Genomic DNA, 17,707 nt, shown 5'->3' on the forward strand with positions numbered 1-17,707 from the left:
CACTACATCAATTTTCCTTGAGATGTTTAATCTAACATGACAGATTAATACAGTATTCTTTCAATTTAAAGTTCAGCATAACCGTAACACAAACATCAGCAGCACAAACTTTTAAGTGTTCAGTTCTTTTTATTTTATAGATTCAGTCTGTCAGGTGCTTTGACATCTCGTGTGGATCTTCTTAACACAGATGCTTGTGTCAGCTCTGTGGGTCCACCACTGTCTAAGCACATGTGGTGTTTCCTCTGTTGCTGTGGAGGCTGAATCCTCTGCTTCCAGGGGTGTGATGCTGCTGGAGCTCACCGTAGGGCCACTCTGGCACCTCAGGGGGCAGCACTTCATGGGGCCACTCCAGGCACCTTATGAGGCAGCTCTGGCTCCTCTCGTTGTGTTGCTCCTGTGTGGATCCCCATAGGATCATGTCATCCATGTACACATGTACCCCATTTATGCCTTTATGCCTCCATTGTCCTGTGGATCACTTCTGGAGCTGAGGAAATTCCAAAATGCATCCTCAGACAGGAGTATCGGCCAAACGGTGTATTAAATGTACAGTATTTTGTGGTATCATCATGCAGTTTTATTTGTCAGAAACCCTGGGATGCATCCAATTTAGTGAAAAACTTTGCACTGGCCATCTCACTTGTAATTTCATCCCTGGTCAGAATCTGATAATGTTCTCTCTTTATGTTGGCATTCAGATCTTTTGAGTTCATGTACCATTCTTCTTTTTGACACACACCATTCTGTGGGCTCCTCCACTTTCCTTATGACCCCTAGTGCCACTATTCATGCTAGTTCCTGCATGAGCTTTTCTTCTTATGGTGCTGGAACCTGCCTCAGGGCATGCACTACTAGCTGTGTGTCCTCCTTTAATTGTATCTTAAAAGTGAATGATAGAACCCCAAACCCCTTGATGATGTCTGGAAACTGATCCAGTATTTCCTCTATGCTGTTCAGTGCATGGTCACTGTTAATGTGTTATACTCTCTAGGCTAGGCTTAGGTTTTCACATGCTTTGTCACCAAGCAGTTAATATTGTCCATATGAACTTGAGGTGGTGCTCTTTATCTTTCACCTTGAGTTTACATTTACCTTTCGTTTCGATGCTCTGTCCATTATAGGCTTTGAGCTTACAGGGTTTGCATGGATGTTTGGATTTATCTTCATTGCCTTGATTTTGCACTCACAGATCAAATTGATCTTTGCTCTTGTGTCCAGCTTGAAAGGAATATTTATTCCATTTGTGCAATAACACAGTCCACTTATCCTGTTCGACCCTGTTCACTTCGGCACTACCATGCCCACGAAAAGTGTATCACTGAGAGCAATTTCTTCTATAGTGTGTACACTTTTATTTCTGTCTTGTTTCCTTTTGGAAATTCAGCCCTTTGCACTTATTACAGATTTTTCCATAAGATGGGATTGCTTTGGGTCATGTTTAGTGCCACATTATTTACAATTGAATGTCTCTCCATCTTTTTGTTGTTTCCTCAATCTCATTTTTTGTTTATGTGTGTGTCCAGACACTGTGACTATGACTGTCTTCATTTTCACTGGCTTTTACACTATCACTGAACTTTGTCGCATGCTGCAGAACTAATTCACTGGCATGGCTTATCTTCACAGCTCCAGCTAAGGTAAGTTCTGTCTCTCACAGCAACTTCTCACTCACTTTCTTCTCATTAATTCCAAACAATTTGATCACAGATCATTGAATCTTGCAGCGATCCAAAATTGCATCTTCTTGCTTTTAATTTTAAGTCTATTAAAAAAGTATCAAAATCTCTCTCCCTGGAGCTGTGTTTGTGAGTGAAACACATACCACTTGAAGGTTTCATTTTTCTTTGGTGAACAAGTTTCATCAAACATCTTGATAACCTTGTTGAATTTGCGCTGATCTTCTGCCTTGGCAAAAACAAATGTATTGAAAATCTCTACAGCTTTAGGTCCTGCCACGGCATTGCAATCTTTTGTGTATCTGGTTTGCTATTGATTCCACTAGCTTGCAGGTATAGCATGAACCTTTGTTTAAACAGCCTCCACTCGTGGTTGACATTTCCAGTCCATTTTACAGTGTCAGGAGTTTTTAAACTCTTCATATTTTCTTTGCTGATAGTGACTATTACTCACTATGTACACTGTTTTTTTTTCACTCCTGTGGTGTTTCTTCCACTTCTGGCTGTTTCTTCCACTCCTGGTACTATGTGATATTTCTTTTATAACAATAAAGAAACTTGTTTTTTTTTAAACAACTAGATTTATCAACAAAAGCAAACAGCACTAAAACAGAACACTCACAGGCTAGACATCATGTGGAGGCTTCCATCTTGAATCTACCCAAGATGCAACATTCCCCAGATGCCACAAACTCTGTCTCCACTTCCTCCTGGTAGTAGAACTCTATCACTACACTAATTAATCAGGATCACACACTAAAAGTCAGCCTCGTATCCTTTCAGGAGGAGATAACACTAATAAAACACAAGGTTAAACTCTCCCTGGAAAACTATGAGTGGGATATCTTAGTGTTGAGGATAAACTCAGTGCCAAGATTTATCTCACTTACATTTGCATTTGCAGAAGAAAGCCCTTGAAATCCTGTGAAAATGCTGAAGGACAGAGGTTATTCAGTGATGCTAACAGAACCATTAGCTTTTGTTGCAACTTGTTATCAGCTTTAGCTAATTTTTCAGAAGACTGTGTATGGTGCACCCTGGGCTGTGGCACTCAAACTTTTGCGAAGATTATATAAGTTCATTTAGGAGAGATCATATTATTAGAAATCTCCAACTTGTGCACCAGAATAGAAACTTAGTTCAGAGTGTATCGTAGGAAATCATTTGTTTTAACATTTATGACCTTGTGGAAACAAGGTTGATATCCTAATTTTAGCTTATCCACTAAGTGAGGACGCTGAACAATTAGTTTCTTCGTTTGGACCCATTTAAACAAAGGGTCATTCAAGGGTCTGTGAGCTAATCTTAAAGTGGCTTTACTTCTATGAAGCAGTCTGGCTTCTTAGCTACATTCTGTTGGTAACAGTAGCTTGCATGGAAAGACTCAGAAGAGGGTGAAGGCAGAGAACAGCATAAGGTGAACAGAAAACATTGCATATGAAGAAAAAAATATAGTATGTTCTTACTGCTTGTTGCTTGTTTCCAACCAACAGTGGACATTCGGTAAGCATCTTACTTTCTGTGGTGGTGGTTCCATAATTTCTTTCTTCCTGATAGAACTGCTTGTCGAGATGTTTCATTAGTCTTTCATAACGAGTTCCTCCTAATGATTCAATGACCACAAGCTACAGGGACAAATCAGATCATTAACAAATGTACATATATTTTTTGCGTTCCTTAATACTGCAATCTTCTGATACCAATCAAAATCCTATTGTAGGGAGCTTTAACTGTGTCTGTTAATAAATTGCTGAAAATGATTGAGAAATAAAATAAAGCATACCATATATAAATTCATTGGATTGGTTACATTAAAATAAACACAGAATACTGAGATAATCTGCAGGGTTGGCAGCAGCTGTTGATAGAGGAGAATAGGAAAAATGCATGAACTTGGGTGCAGGTAAAAAGTCAAATCTAATACATTTTAAGGTGGCTCAAATCTCCTGGCTTTTCTGTTTAACACCAAAGAATATGCAGACACTATTTCTAGAAATCAAACAACTTGCATTAATGTAGAATTTTTAATATAATAAATGTCCCAGTTTCAGGGTTGCATATGAAATCAAATTGCTACATAAAAAGGACAGATTGGGCAAAACAATAACCTTTATAGGAAGAGAGAGAAGTGTAAGGATGGAAAACCTTACAAGAATATTTCAAAGCTTAGGATTTCAATAACTTTTCCTTGGAAAACAGTTTAAAACTTGAGGATGTGAAAGCACTTAAACTAGAAGAACACCAATATCTCTGTAGGATATTACAGAGCTAAGGGTTGGTGAGCCTGTGGAGGGGTTTGAAAACAAGGATGAAGATGTTAAAAACAGTTCTACCTGCTGGGAGCCAATGCGATAAGTACAGATTTGACAGAATCAGGCAGTGATGGTCTCCATCATTCTATTGATAGGAGCAGTTATGTTGGCAGCAAGAAAATACAAGGTGGAAGGCAAGCTTTACATTAATTCACAACAGATTTGTTGCTCTGTACAAATTTCCATTCTATCCCTGCAAGAAGATATTTTCTCTATGTCTTAAAATGTTATCCCATTCACTTTTGAGTGTTCTCTTCCATTTTCTGTATATGTAATAATTGACAATGTGCTTGGAACGTGCAACAGTAGCAAAGCACGAGCTGCTGGTCCGCATCTGTGGAGGGAAATAGTCAGTTAACATTTCAGGTTGAGAAAGATTCTGGACTGACTTCCCATTCAACATGCATTCAAACTGTTCCCCATTCTTTCCCATCCCTCAGTGGTTCTCAATTTGATTGGAAACTCCAAGGTACGTAGTTGAGCTCACCACTATCTGTTCATTGCATTTAGCTGTACTGACCTGGAAAAATCAGTAAATTCCTTCCTTTATTAAATCCAAAAGTTTGGGAAAATTCTCTTTCTGATGAGCTCTGGGTTATTCCAAGGTTTGCATTCTACAGAAAGATAGTAGATTTTTTTTCTTATTACTTAGAGAGGGTCTCTCTCTAGGCTTTTGACATAGAAAACCCACTTAATTGGAGTGTGAATGATCCATCATGAAAGGCAGCTCGGGTTGTTCAGACTGAACCAAGAAGTGCGAAGATGGAACATGGAGGAGTCCAAAGCAAATGCCCGAAGTCAATGAATTAGAATGCTCGTATGCTCTTGTTTAATTCAGCAATCCTTTATAATCTACTAATGTAGAGATTTCAAGCAGGGAAAGCACCCATCTGAAAAGACAGAGGTTCTTTGCCCTTGTGGCTAAAAACATACTTTTCTGAATGCGCCATGGCCAGTTCCAAGGCGCCAATTTCAACCCTTCTTGGGGAAGGATAATCGGCGAATCCGTCGCCTGACCTGAATGTACAGGTGCTGTAAGCAGCTGGTTAGGGGTGGGCTGATGATGCCATCTCCCCACTCACACCTCTCCCTCCATGATCCCCTCAAGGTAGGGGCGGTGGGCGGTGGCTGTTGGGGTAGTGGGAGCCGTCAGGGCAGGAGGGGCAGCAGGAGCAATCGGAAGCCATCGGGGGACAGGCTGTGATCTCCTCGCTGGGCCTCTTCAGCCTTTGGGGATGCTCTCTACGGTTCAAAATGCAGCAGAGCAATGGCCATCTTTCCTACCCATAATCCCCCACACAGCTGGAACTGTTCTGGGAAAAACAGAGTGGTTCCAGCTGCGTGGGGGATTATGGGTAGGGAAGATGGCTATTGCTCTGCTGTGTATTTATGATGGGTGGCACTACAGCACCAGTTGCCCTGCCTCCATCAGATCCCGTGGGCACTATGAGGTGCCGCTCAATATAAATGCAATGCAGGAGCAGCCTTTTAGGGCTGCTTTCGAAAAGGTAAGTTTTAACTTTTTGATCCGCACTTGTAGCCCATGTCCAGGCGGAGGCCTGTCATGAAATGGCCAAGAGAGAGAGAGGGAGAATGAGAAAGAGAGAGAGAGAGAGAGAGAGAGAGAGAGAGAGAGAGAGAGAGAGAGAGAGAGAGAGAGAGATGGGGGGTCGGTGGGAGGATAGAGAGAGAAAGAGAGAGGAAATAAAATCCCCTTTTACACAGCCGTTAAAAAACAGGAATTAACTGCCTTTTACCACTTCACCTACCTATATAAATACAATGAAGGTGGGATGGGGGGGAGGGGAATCATTTTCATCTCATGCCTGATACTACCAAGGTAGGTAGTATCAGAGCTGATGCATTTTGCAATGACTTCTACCTAACCCTAACCCTATCCTATTCGTACTCCTTTCAGAGTGATCCTCTGAACACTACAGATGAGCTCACATCTTGTGCACTGTCAGACAATTAATGCCTACTGTTGAAGTAGAACAATGCCTAAGGACATGAAAAAAATCTGCTGGCATTTACATTCTGTACAACTTCCAGGTCTCCCATACTGTGCCAGGGCATTGGAGTTGCAGTGTTTCTTGTACATCATTTTCAGTGCCACTGGTGACTGATGGTAGGCAATGTTATGCTCACTGGCATCCAGGTTGGTTGTGATGTAAATACTGAATTGTTTCAAAGGAAAGATGGAAAAGAAGCAAAAAACCCCCAACAAAGCAGATTGACTACATGATTGTTTATTTTCCAAAGCATTGAGGATAATATTTAGTGTTGTTCCTGTGACCTTGTTATTTGCCTATAAATAATTACATTTGATCATTATAATTATTAATTCCATAGTACAGGTTGTATCAATCCATGGTAAGCGCAGATTATTACACCATAATAGTTTCAATATTTTTGAATTCAAGGATAAACTGGTCAAACTCCAATTTAACCTCAAGGGAAGTGCCTCAGGGTGGCATCATTAGTGCAGTGATTAGGTCAACGCTATTACAGAACCAGCAACCAAGGTTCAAAACTGCCATTGTCTGTAAGGAGTTTGCACGTTCTCCCCATGATCTGCATGGGCTTTCTCCATGTGTTCTGGTTTCCTCCTACCCTCCAAATTCTATGGGGTTGGGAGGTTCATTGGGTGGAATTAGGTGTAACAAGTTTCATCTGGCCAGAAGGGCCTTCAATTATGCTGTATCATTACATTAAAAAAAATTAAGATATAACTGTTAAAAAATGACAATGCAATATATAATACAATAAAGACCAGATATCAGATTTCAGATTTATTGTCAGAGTACATACATGGCATCACATACAACCCTGAGATTCTTTTTTTCCTGCGGGAGCAGCAGAATTACCACTAATTGGTAGTGCAAAAAAAAAATTGTACACAATGTATACAGGTAACAAATAAAAAACTGTAAACCGATAACTGTATACAAAATGACTGCAATACAGAGAATATAAAAAAACAAAATAAATAAAGTCCATAAGTAAGAGTCCTTCAATGAGTCTCTGATTGAGTTTGTTGTTGAGGAGTCTGACAGTGGAAGGGTAGCAGCTGTTCCTGAAACTGGTGGTGAGAGTCTTGTGGCACCTAGACCTCTTTCCTGATAGCAGCAGCGAGAACAGAGCATGTACTGAGTGAAGTAAAAAGGCTTCCCTCGAAGAGTGTGCTGGGTGATGTCTTTGATGTTCCCTGTAGATGTGCTCAATAGTGGGGAGAGTTTTGCCTATGATGTCCTAGGCTGTGTCCACTACCTTTTGCAGGGCTTTACGCTCAGGAGCATTAGAGTCCCCATACTAGACAGTGATGCAGCCAGTCATCACACTTCCACCTCACCTCCAGTGTATCTGGTGTCATACCAAATCTTCACAAACTCCTGAGGAAGTAGAAGTGCTGACATGCTTGCTTCATGATGCCATTGGTGTCTTGGACAAGGAAAGATCTTCCAAGATAGTGACTCCAAGGAACTTAAATTTGCTCACACTTTCCACCTCTGATCTCCCAAAGATCACTGGATTGTATACCTCTGGCTTTCTTTTCCTGTAGTCAACAATCAGGTCCTTAGTTTGGAGACATTCAGTTCAAGGTGGTTGTGGGTGCATCATTCAGCCAAGTTTTCAATCTCCATCCTGTATGGTCGCTTATTGCCTTCCTCTATACAACCCACGAACGTGGTATCATTGTAAAATTTGTCGATGATGTTATTGTACCGAGCCACACAATCGAAGGTGTAAGGGGGCTAAGAACACAGCCCTGTGATGCTCCAATACTGATGGAGATTGTGGAGGAGTGTATGGAAGATTATGGAGATAGTGGAGGAGATTTGAAAGAGAATGGAAAAACTAAATTTAGAAAGTTGTGAGAGATTTGGTTGAGAATCAAACTTTTTTAAAAAACAGTTTAGGGTTAATTAAGTCATTAGTCTTCATGCAAATAGTGTGTAATAAACAGACTAGGTTTCCAGAAAACACTATTCACAAAATCTCTGACTGTTTATAGTGACTCAAAGTTAAAGGTGCAAAGTGGAACTGGAGTGTTTTTCCAGATGAATGATCTAAAATGGGGCAAATATAAATATTTTGTACATCAATTTAAGATAAGGCTTGTGTAGATTTTGAACTATTTTAGATTCCTAAAACATAAGCTACTGCAATTTTAAAATACTTGGATGCTCAGGCTTTCACAGTATTAAAGTACCGGAACACTGAATAACATTGAGTGCTTATGCATATTTAATCAGCCTGACATAAAATGGACTACTTGCTAAATTGATGCATTTTGTATGAATTTTAGCTGCTTGAAAAAAATAATCCCTGAAATGATATTTTCAGCAAATGTCCAGAATCTTTTCCCTGCTTTTGTTATCAGAACATTAAAAAGTTCCATAATTGTTGCTTGTTAACAAAAAACTGCAGACCTTTCCTGCTATTATACAAGCCATCATTCTCCACTAACAAGCCATCAATTTTGAGACTAATTTACAAGTCATCAATAGATTAACAATGAACTAAAATCTAAGTGAATTTCAAACCCAGTTTGCTCAACTGCACTGAATGTATGGGCAATGAGTTACAAAAATATAACAATGGTTTAGAAGCAGAGTGTTGCAATAACATGGAGACAAAGGTTTAATTTGAAAAAGTAATGAATCTCTTCTCTCATGGAATTTTGATTATTAGAGTGTGATGGAATTATGTTATTAATCTTTAGTTATATATATATTTCTCAGTTAAGGGATATTCTGGGTGGACAGGGACACAGACTCTGCAGACCCTTACACACAGAAACCATTTTAAAAGTCGAAATGTCTGCTAAACCATTGAAGCTGGGTAAACAGCCTTAAAACCAGGAGTGTTTGCTAAGGAGAAGTACCTGTGTGCACAAAGAGAACATTTGATTCAGTGGCCAGCAGACAGAGAGGAGTCATTTTCTTTTGAATTATAATTTTGGTGGTTGGAAGAAACTTCAAAGACAGCAATGAGGTCATGTCAAGTAATTAATGACATTTGAAAAGCTGCTTTTTAATATTGCACCATGAAACATCTGAAGTCAGAAATGCAGTAACATTCTGTGAGGAAAGAACTCTTGTAACACAGTATTGCAGTGGCTTTCGAAAGGATGGCCACTTTGCTGCTTCTCTTCACCGAGAGATGGAGCAGTGCTGCGGTGGCATTTTAAATAGCCACTTGTGACTGACCTAATTCTGAGTTTTAAAAAAAAAGCAAGTTCATTCTTGTTTCTGGATTATAATCATTGTGGTGGTTACTTCATCAGACTCATTCCTGAGTTTGTGAAATCTCGTGTGAAAGACAGATACAGTAACTTCTATGCAAGAGGAAAATCATTCTTATGAAGAAACAATTCTCTCAAAACAACTCTACAAGAATTTCATGAGTTTTGCAAAGTCTGAGGCTTCACACCTACTCCATAATTACTTCTGAACAACAATTTAAAGAATCTGAGTTTCGACACAAAACTGACTGAACTTTAAAAATTGATTCTTTTTGCAGTCATGCCTAAACTGTAATGGTTTTGGGACCTGCTACACTCACACACACACACACACACACACACACACACACACACACACACACACACACACACACACACACACACACACACAGAGTCAACCTCTCACACAAAGACTCATCTCACTCCCACACCCACACACACACCCACACAAACACCCATATACACAGTCACCCTCTCACACACCCTTGCATGCACACAGATATTCAATCTCTCACACACTCACACACACTTACACACACACACACACACACACACACACACACACACACACACACACACACACACATATTTGTGCATAGTGGGGTTATGTTAGAGTTTAGAGTTAAGTATGAAATGTTATATTGTAGCGGCTACTACGGTAGAGCTACTAAAGAAATACAAACATACACACACCAGAGTAGTCAGCTCAAGACTGATTTATTCAGGTTGACAGGCTTCTTTTATATACTGTGTGTCCTGGACTCCACGGGACAAGGTGGGATGTCACTATGAGATTGCTGCCAATCCACGGGACCGGCAGGTTTAAATTTAGCCTTGTAAGTGTCCCGCACCTTCTGGTAGGAGACTCAACAGATCAATGTGCCGTTTCTCGGTACTCAGTATCCCTCGCATGCGGTCCATTAGGTGAGTAGGCAGACGTCTATATTAGGGTTCTGCATGCCTGCAGAACCATGCCGACAACAGTTTGTATTGCTGTGCTGTGCACCCACTCGGCCTGCTACACAGCTGCTACATCATATGCAGCACCCGTATTGTGGTTCTGCACACCCGCAGAACCGGACCGGCAACAGTTCGCATTGCCATGCTGTGCGCCCGCTCAGCCCGCTACATGGCCGCCACAATATTATTAATAATAATTATTAAAAATGATTGTTTACCATTGTCTTGGTGAATTTCTATTGTTGCTGGTCTGATACATAACAAAAGTAAACACAATATATTTCCCTCTTTGGTTGTGATAGATAGAGAATAGATTGCTGATTTTTCCATGGATATTGGTCATTCTAGACTCAATGAATTTGGAATGCAACAGGATAGCTCAGAAATTGGGTTGCTCCATTCTTTGAAAGCTGATACACTGTTTCACGCTGTGCCTGCTACACATGAGGTCCCTCCAAATAAAGATTACATTTCTTTCTTCTCTTTGGCTTGGCTTCGCAGACGAAGATTTATGGAGGGGTAAAATCCACATCAGCTGCAGGCTCGTTTGTGGCTGACAAGTCCGATGCGGGACAGGCAGACACAGTTGCAGCGGTTGCAAGGGAAAATTGGTTGGTTGGGGTTGGGTGTTGGGTTTTCCCTCCTTTGTCTTTTGTCAGTGAGGTGGGCTTTGCGGTCTTCTTCAAAGGAGGTTGCTGCCCGCCGAACTGTGAGGTGCCAAGATGCACGGTTTGAGGCAATATCAGCCCACTGGCGGTGGTCAATGTGGCAGGCACCAAGAGATTTCTTTAGGCAGTCCTTGTACCTCTTCTTTGGTGCACCTCTGTCACGGTGGCCAGTGGAGAGCTCGCCATTTAACACAATCTTGGGAAGGCGATGGTCCTCTATTCTGGAGAAGTGACCTACCCAGTGCAGTTGGATCTTCAGCAGCGTAGATTCGATGCTGTCGGCCTCTGCCATCTCAAGTATTTCGACGTTGGAGATGAAGTCGCTCCAATGAATGTTGAGGATGGAGCGGAGACAACGCTGATGGAAGCGTTCTAGGAGCCATAGGTGATGCCGGTAAAGGACCCATGATTCGGAGCTGAACAGGAGTGTGGGTATGACAACGGCTCTGTATACGCTAATCTTTGTGAGGTTTTTCAGTTGGTTGTTTTTCCAGACTCTTTTGTGTAGTCTTCCAAAGGCGCTATTTACCTTGGCGAGTCTGTTGTCTATCTCGTTGTTACATTTCAGCATCCAATCATTAGTCATGTAGTAATCAGAACATGGATGCACAGTTTAAAGGCAGCCATTGTAGCCATTCAGTGTCTTGACTCAAAATCATGATAATTGGTGTTTTACAGCACAGAAACAGGCTCTTCAGCCCAACATCTATGACGACCATATTGTCTATCAAGCTGGTCCGATTTGCCAGCATTAGATCTATTTTCCTCTAAAGCTTTCCTATCTTGTTTCTGTCTTGTGTCTTTTAAGCTTTACAATTCTATCCACCTCTACCACTTCCTCTGACAGCTCGTTTCATGACCACTGTGTGAGAAAGGCCCCCTCTCCTTTTATGTGCTTTAGCTTTAGATTTCCCTAACCTTCCCCTATAACTCAGCTCCTGTACTCAATGCCCTGACACCTTCTTCACCTCCTTGCCCTCTATATACCTGTACCCCCAAAGGGTTCTCCCATTTACTGAGCAAACCCTGCCTTGGTTTAACCTGTCAAAGTACTTCACCTCACATTTGTACGGGATATATTTAATTGACCATTCTTTGGCCTATTTTCCAAGTTAATTGAGATCCTATTGTAAGGTCAACTTGATGGCATTATCCTCTTAATAAATCGTATCTATTCATCAATAGAAGGAGTTGTGATTCCCTCAATGTTCAGGTGATTAGGTACATAATAATGTAAGAAATAGGAGCATAAGTGGGCCACTATCTTTTGAAACTACTCCACAATTTAGCAAAGTCATGGTTGATCTTCGAACTCAATAACATTATCCTGTGCTATCCCCATCTGGCCATGGTATCAAGTAATCTATTGTTTTGAATGAGCTCAGCAGAAGGACATCAACAGACCTCTTGGACGCAAAGCACTGTTTCGTAATCATTAGTACAACAAGTGAGGTGCATTATTACAACCTGGGTAGTACAATCTAACTTAAGAATGAAAGAGGTGCAAACTTCACATGCCCTGTGCCATGAATATATAAAAAATCTACAGCAGTCTCAAATTTGTAATGGAAAGTTATAACAAGATAGCAATATGTGAGCATAAAGCAAGAACATTGCTAAGTTGCCTATTTATCCTCATAGAATTTTAAATTCTGATTTTAAATTATCAGGAAGTAATTCCATTGCTGTAAACTGGAAGTCATGCAGGAACACTTAAATTATTCAGAGTGGTGCATAATATTAATAATAATCATTTGTGAAACATATTGAAATTTGAACCACGATTCATGCATAACATTTCAATTATTCATTGCACTATTTTGGTTTATTGACAATACCTAAGAGTTTTACTTTAAACCTGCAAACAGATTTGCTGATAATTTGATTCGATGTATACATCTAAACTGTTCAGTTATACTGCAAACAAATAATAAAACCATGAGAGTGACAAACCATCCAGTTCCAGGCACATCTGATCTCAGCTGTTAATTGTTAATCCCAAATGAGCTGACTGGAGGCAGATATAAACAAAACTCAATACCAATGTTTCACACAAATTCAGGAAGTGCCACAACAGAAAAGAGGTGGAAAATCTCCTGAAATGATGTTTCAACATGGACAAGACAAAGGTGATTATTGTAAACTTCAGGAAGACCAAGAATGACCAATGGTGCTCTCCACTACACATTAAAGCTCAGTATTTGAGACAGTGAAGAGCACCAAGTTCCTCAGAGTCTACTGAAGAGGGACCTATTCTGGAAACACAACATCCCTCACTTGTCAAGAAGGTGGAACAGCAAATGCACTTCCTTAGAAGGCTGAGGCAGACAAGTCTATCAGCCACCATTCTATCAACTTTCTATAGAAGCTCATATTGAGAGCGTCCTGACCAGCTACATCACAGTGTGGTATGGTTGCTGTAGCGCACTGGTTCAGAGGTAAATCCACAGGACCATGGAAACAACAGAGAGGATCACTGAGGTCTCCCTCCCCCCATCGATGTGATTTACTGGGATCAGTGTTTAAAGAGGGTTTGTAAAATCAATGACGACTCTCACTACTCCACAAGCAGCATCTTCCTGTCAGGAAAGAGGTTCAGAAGTATCAGAGTCAGGCTGAGAAACAGCATCTTCCCATGGGTAATGTGACTGCTGAATGACCGATGAACTGCCAAAACTACTCTCTGAGATGCCACTATTTATTAATAATATTTATTTTAAATATATGTATATATATATATGTGCTGTACTTGTCTGTATGTGTAAAGACACACCAAAATGCTGGAGGAACTCAGCCGGTGTTTTGAGTGCCCATAGGAGACAAAGATATATTACCAATGTTTCAGACCTGAGCCCTTCTTCAAGGGATTAGCAGTATGAGGCAGAAGCTGGAAATCTCAGAAAGTCTCAGAATTCAGACAATGTTGGCTGGGGAGGAATCCAGATCAACCAAGGGTGTCAAATGGATAAGATAAGAAATGAGATAAGAATTAATCATGTTTGTGCAAATGGAGTTGGAAGGAAGAGTCAGATCTAGGGGAAGGTGTTGGGGGAAGAAATGAAGGGGAGGGGGTTAAAACCAGTGAAATCGGTATTAATGCCATCCTGTTGAAGGGTGCCAGTCGGAAGATGAGGTGTTGTTCCTCCAATTTGTGGGTGGTCTCAGTCTGGTAGTGAATGAGACCATGGTCAGACAAGTCAGCCAGGGAATGGGATCGGGAATTAAAATGGGTGGCCACTGGAAGATCCATACTATTGCGGTGGACAGAGCCGAGGTGTTCAACAAAGTGACCTCCAGTCTGTGTCCAGTCTCTCCGATGTAGAAGAGACCACAACAGGATCACCAGATCCAGTATATGACCCCTGCAAAATCACAAGGAAAATGTTGCTTTACTTGGAAGGAAAGTTGGGACTAACTGAGTTCCTCCAACATTTTGTGTGTTTTTTCTACAATCACAATTCCTGCAGATTTTCATGTTTCACTCTTGTCTGTATGTGTGTAAAATCTGTATGTACTTTTGCACTGTTTTGCACTGTGAACCAAAGAACGCTGTATCGTCGAGTTGTACTGATACAATTGGATGATAAATAAACTTGAACTGAAACTGAACAGAGTCCAACAAACTGATGAAAGGCAAGTCTGAACAGTAATCAGGGCTCCTTTTCATACTCTTTAATCAGGTCGATGATTCCAATTTAAATTTCAGAATATTGATAAAATGCATTTTAGTTAAGATATACTTAGTTTGTTCAAACTATCACAGAGAATCAGAACTTGCATTGAATAGAAGAGTAAACTATTCATCCCCTCAGCAGTTACGTAGATTGTGGCAGACATGTATTTCAATAGCTCTGTTTAAGAGTATTTGATCTGAAAAATTAACTGTTTCTTTTTCCATCAGTGCTGCCTGACCTGATGATGGTTTTCAGCATTTCCCAGTTTTATTTCAGATTTTGAAATCTGCAATAGTTTGATTTACATGTATTTATCCATACTTTTAGACCAATGAAGAAATTTTGCACACAAAGTAATCAAGTACGAATAGATATCTAGGAACCTCCAATTAATTTATTTTCTTGGAGAGATGATGAAGTTATTTAATCAAAATGAGTACAAACTAAAACATTTAACAGGGAAAAAAAATCCGTAATTGCCATTATCTCACTGAAATCACTCACTCGAACATAGAGAGTGATGGATCCCTCCTCTGCTCTCTCCAAAAGATGCACAAAAAAAAACAGGGCAATGCCATGGGTAATGTTTTAAGAGAAAAATTGGGAGAGAATAAAAGTTGCACAAAAAGTTTGGTACATTGGTTCTTCACTCTGAAATTTAGAATTGACAATTATAACCACAGCTAATGTTAAATGAACCTTTCAATAATGATGGGAGCTGATATTAGGAGTCGACAGGATCATGGCAAAAAACAGAGCTTTTTAATGTTTTCAATTGTGAAAAGATTTTCAATTACCCAGATGATAACTAATTAAATATTATTGACATATTTATTAAAATCTCGGGCTCAGAAAATATAAATCTTATTCTACTACACCTGAATACCTCAGAACCACATATCCCCGTATACCTCTAAATGCTCTTACCTTTGTTAGGTCACTTGAGGTTTTTTCTGCTGTCTGGAATTCCTCTTCTTTGATGAAGACATTATCCACTGATTCAGTCCTGTAAGACCACGTGTAAATCTTTTATCAATACCGATAAGAAAATAGTTAGAGAATAATAAATTCAAATAAGACACATTTTTCATCCTTCACTTTAAAGAATATTTGGTCTTACACTACATATTATTCCTTTTAAAATTTACATTTTAAATTTAGATGTGCAGCATGGTAACAAACCCTTCTGGCCCACATATTTGTACTGCCTAAATACACCAATGGACCTTTAAACCCCGTACGTTTTTGGAGGGTGGGAGGTAAACGGAGCACCCAGAGGAATCCTACACAGACATGGGGAGAATGTTCAAACTCCTTAGAAACAGCGCCGGACTTGAACCCATGTCACTGGAGTTGTCATAGCATTGAGCTAATCGTTAAGCTGACCGTGGTGCCCTATACACAATTGTGCATATTCTAAAAATGTCAACTTTGATTTTAAAAATAGCCCTTTTCATAGCATTCTGATTTTCCATCTCAAAAGTTCATAAAGAATTTCTTTATATTATCATATTATAACCTATCATTGAAAGGGACAGGCCACAGAAATGTAGAAGTAAACAGAAAATAGATGTTGCTTTTTAACTTGAATCAACATGGATTGAAAGAGGCAAAATTTAACATTGTGAGACATCCAAGGTTTGCTGCTGAACATACCTTATTCAAGATTAATACATAATTTATACTTAAAATTTAGTAAATGGATAGTTTAGTCTCATGCTCTCATGCTAACATAGTTTGGACAATTAAGATAAGCGAGAAAGTACTGCAGAAGTTAATGTTGCCACTCAGCTCCAATGTCCTCAAGATAAGGGTGAATAGATTGAGGACATGGCCAAGAAGGTCACTGGAGTCTCCCTTTCCTCTATTGATGAGATTTACTAGGAGTGTTGCTTAAAGAGGGCCCAAAGAATTATTGAGGACATGCACAAGGCAGAGGAGATGATTGTGGACTTCAGGAGGATGAAGCTCAAAACTGCACATCAACTGTTCCGTTGTGGAGAGTGGAGAGTACAAAGTTCCTTGGCCTGCATATAATGGACAACCTATCCATCCAGCGCATGGTAACTTTAACCCTCTACCATCAAGAAGGAGGTGGAGGAGTATCAAAAGCTGTGAGATTGAAGAATAGCATCCTGATCAGTCATTGAATGGCAGAGGAAGCCTGATGGTCTACTCCTGCTCTTGTTTCTTAGGTTTTTATGTTACTTTAGGGTCTCTAATTTCCTTCCATGCCACAAAGATGTGTTGGAAAATCAGTAGTACAGTTGGTTTGCTCTGAGAGACAGCAGAGACTCAATGAGCCAAATGGACTTCTTTTTATGTGTGAAACAATATGCAAAAATGTAACAAAAAAAATCAGCGTTGCCCAATTAATCTGGAAGCTCCAGTGGTTTATGAAGCTGTTCCAGGAATATTTATGTTATTATAATTGGTACAAATACCACTGAGCCTGGAAAAGGAATAACCAGCCTTTCCACCTCATCATTGTGATGTTTTAAAGCTGCCGAAACAGAAGTCTGATGTGTGAATTCATCAACATCTCTATAATTGCCAAGTAGGCCACTAAAAATTTGCACAGATTTAATTGTTTTTTAAAATGTACGCATCTGTTTTCAATTGGCTATATAAAGTCACAAGACAGATCTCAGGGTTTGGATCATATATAGAACAGAACAAAATACAAAAGTGCAGAATTACAGAGAGAGAGGTCAGTTAGTAAAGAGCAAAAGCAACATAATTTTACTCTTTTGGGGTTCATTTGGGATCTGATATCAGATTTCCGCTTTATTTTTTCAAATTTCAGATATATTTTCAGAGTACATACATGACATCACATACAACCCTGAGATTCTTTTTCCTGTGGGTGCACAAGAATTATGACTTAGTAGTAGTGCAAAATAAAACTGTACATAGTGTAAAGATGTAAACAAAGAACTGTAAACAGATGACAAATGTAAACAAATTTTGCAAATCCGAGAGAATAAAATAGAAAATCAATAAAGGGCACAAGTAAGAGTCCTTAAATGAGTCCCAGATTGAGTTTTTTGTTGAGGAGTCTGATGGTGGAGGGGTAGCAGTTGTTCCTGAACCTGGTGGTATAAGTCTTATGGCAATTGAACCTCTACCCTGATGGCAGCAGTGAGAACAGAGCTTGTGCTGGCTT

At 39.9% G+C, this 17,707-nt stretch overlaps 1 protein-coding gene across 9 annotated transcripts in view; it reads right to left on the minus strand.

Moving 5' to 3' along the window:
* The window catches only part of LOC138761596 (uncharacterized), a 756,070-nt gene that overhangs the window by 284,149 nt on the left and 454,214 nt on the right, over nt 1-17,707 (minus strand). For all 9 annotated transcript variants that reach the window (XM_069933972.1, XM_069933971.1, XM_069933973.1 and 6 more), the window contains 2 exons: nt 15,469-15,547; nt 3,146-3,304 (listed from right to left, as the gene is read on the minus strand). In XM_069933972.1, the coding sequence (XP_069790073.1) occupies nt 3,146-3,304; nt 15,469-15,547 (238 nt within the window). The remainder of the gene's footprint in view (nt 1-3,145; nt 3,305-15,468; nt 15,548-17,707) is intronic.

This window comes from Narcine bancroftii, chromosome 4, assembly GCF_036971445.1.
Source record: "Narcine bancroftii isolate sNarBan1 chromosome 4, sNarBan1.hap1, whole genome shotgun sequence".
Lineage (NCBI taxonomy): Eukaryota > Metazoa > Chordata > Chondrichthyes > Torpediniformes > Narcinidae > Narcine > Narcine bancroftii.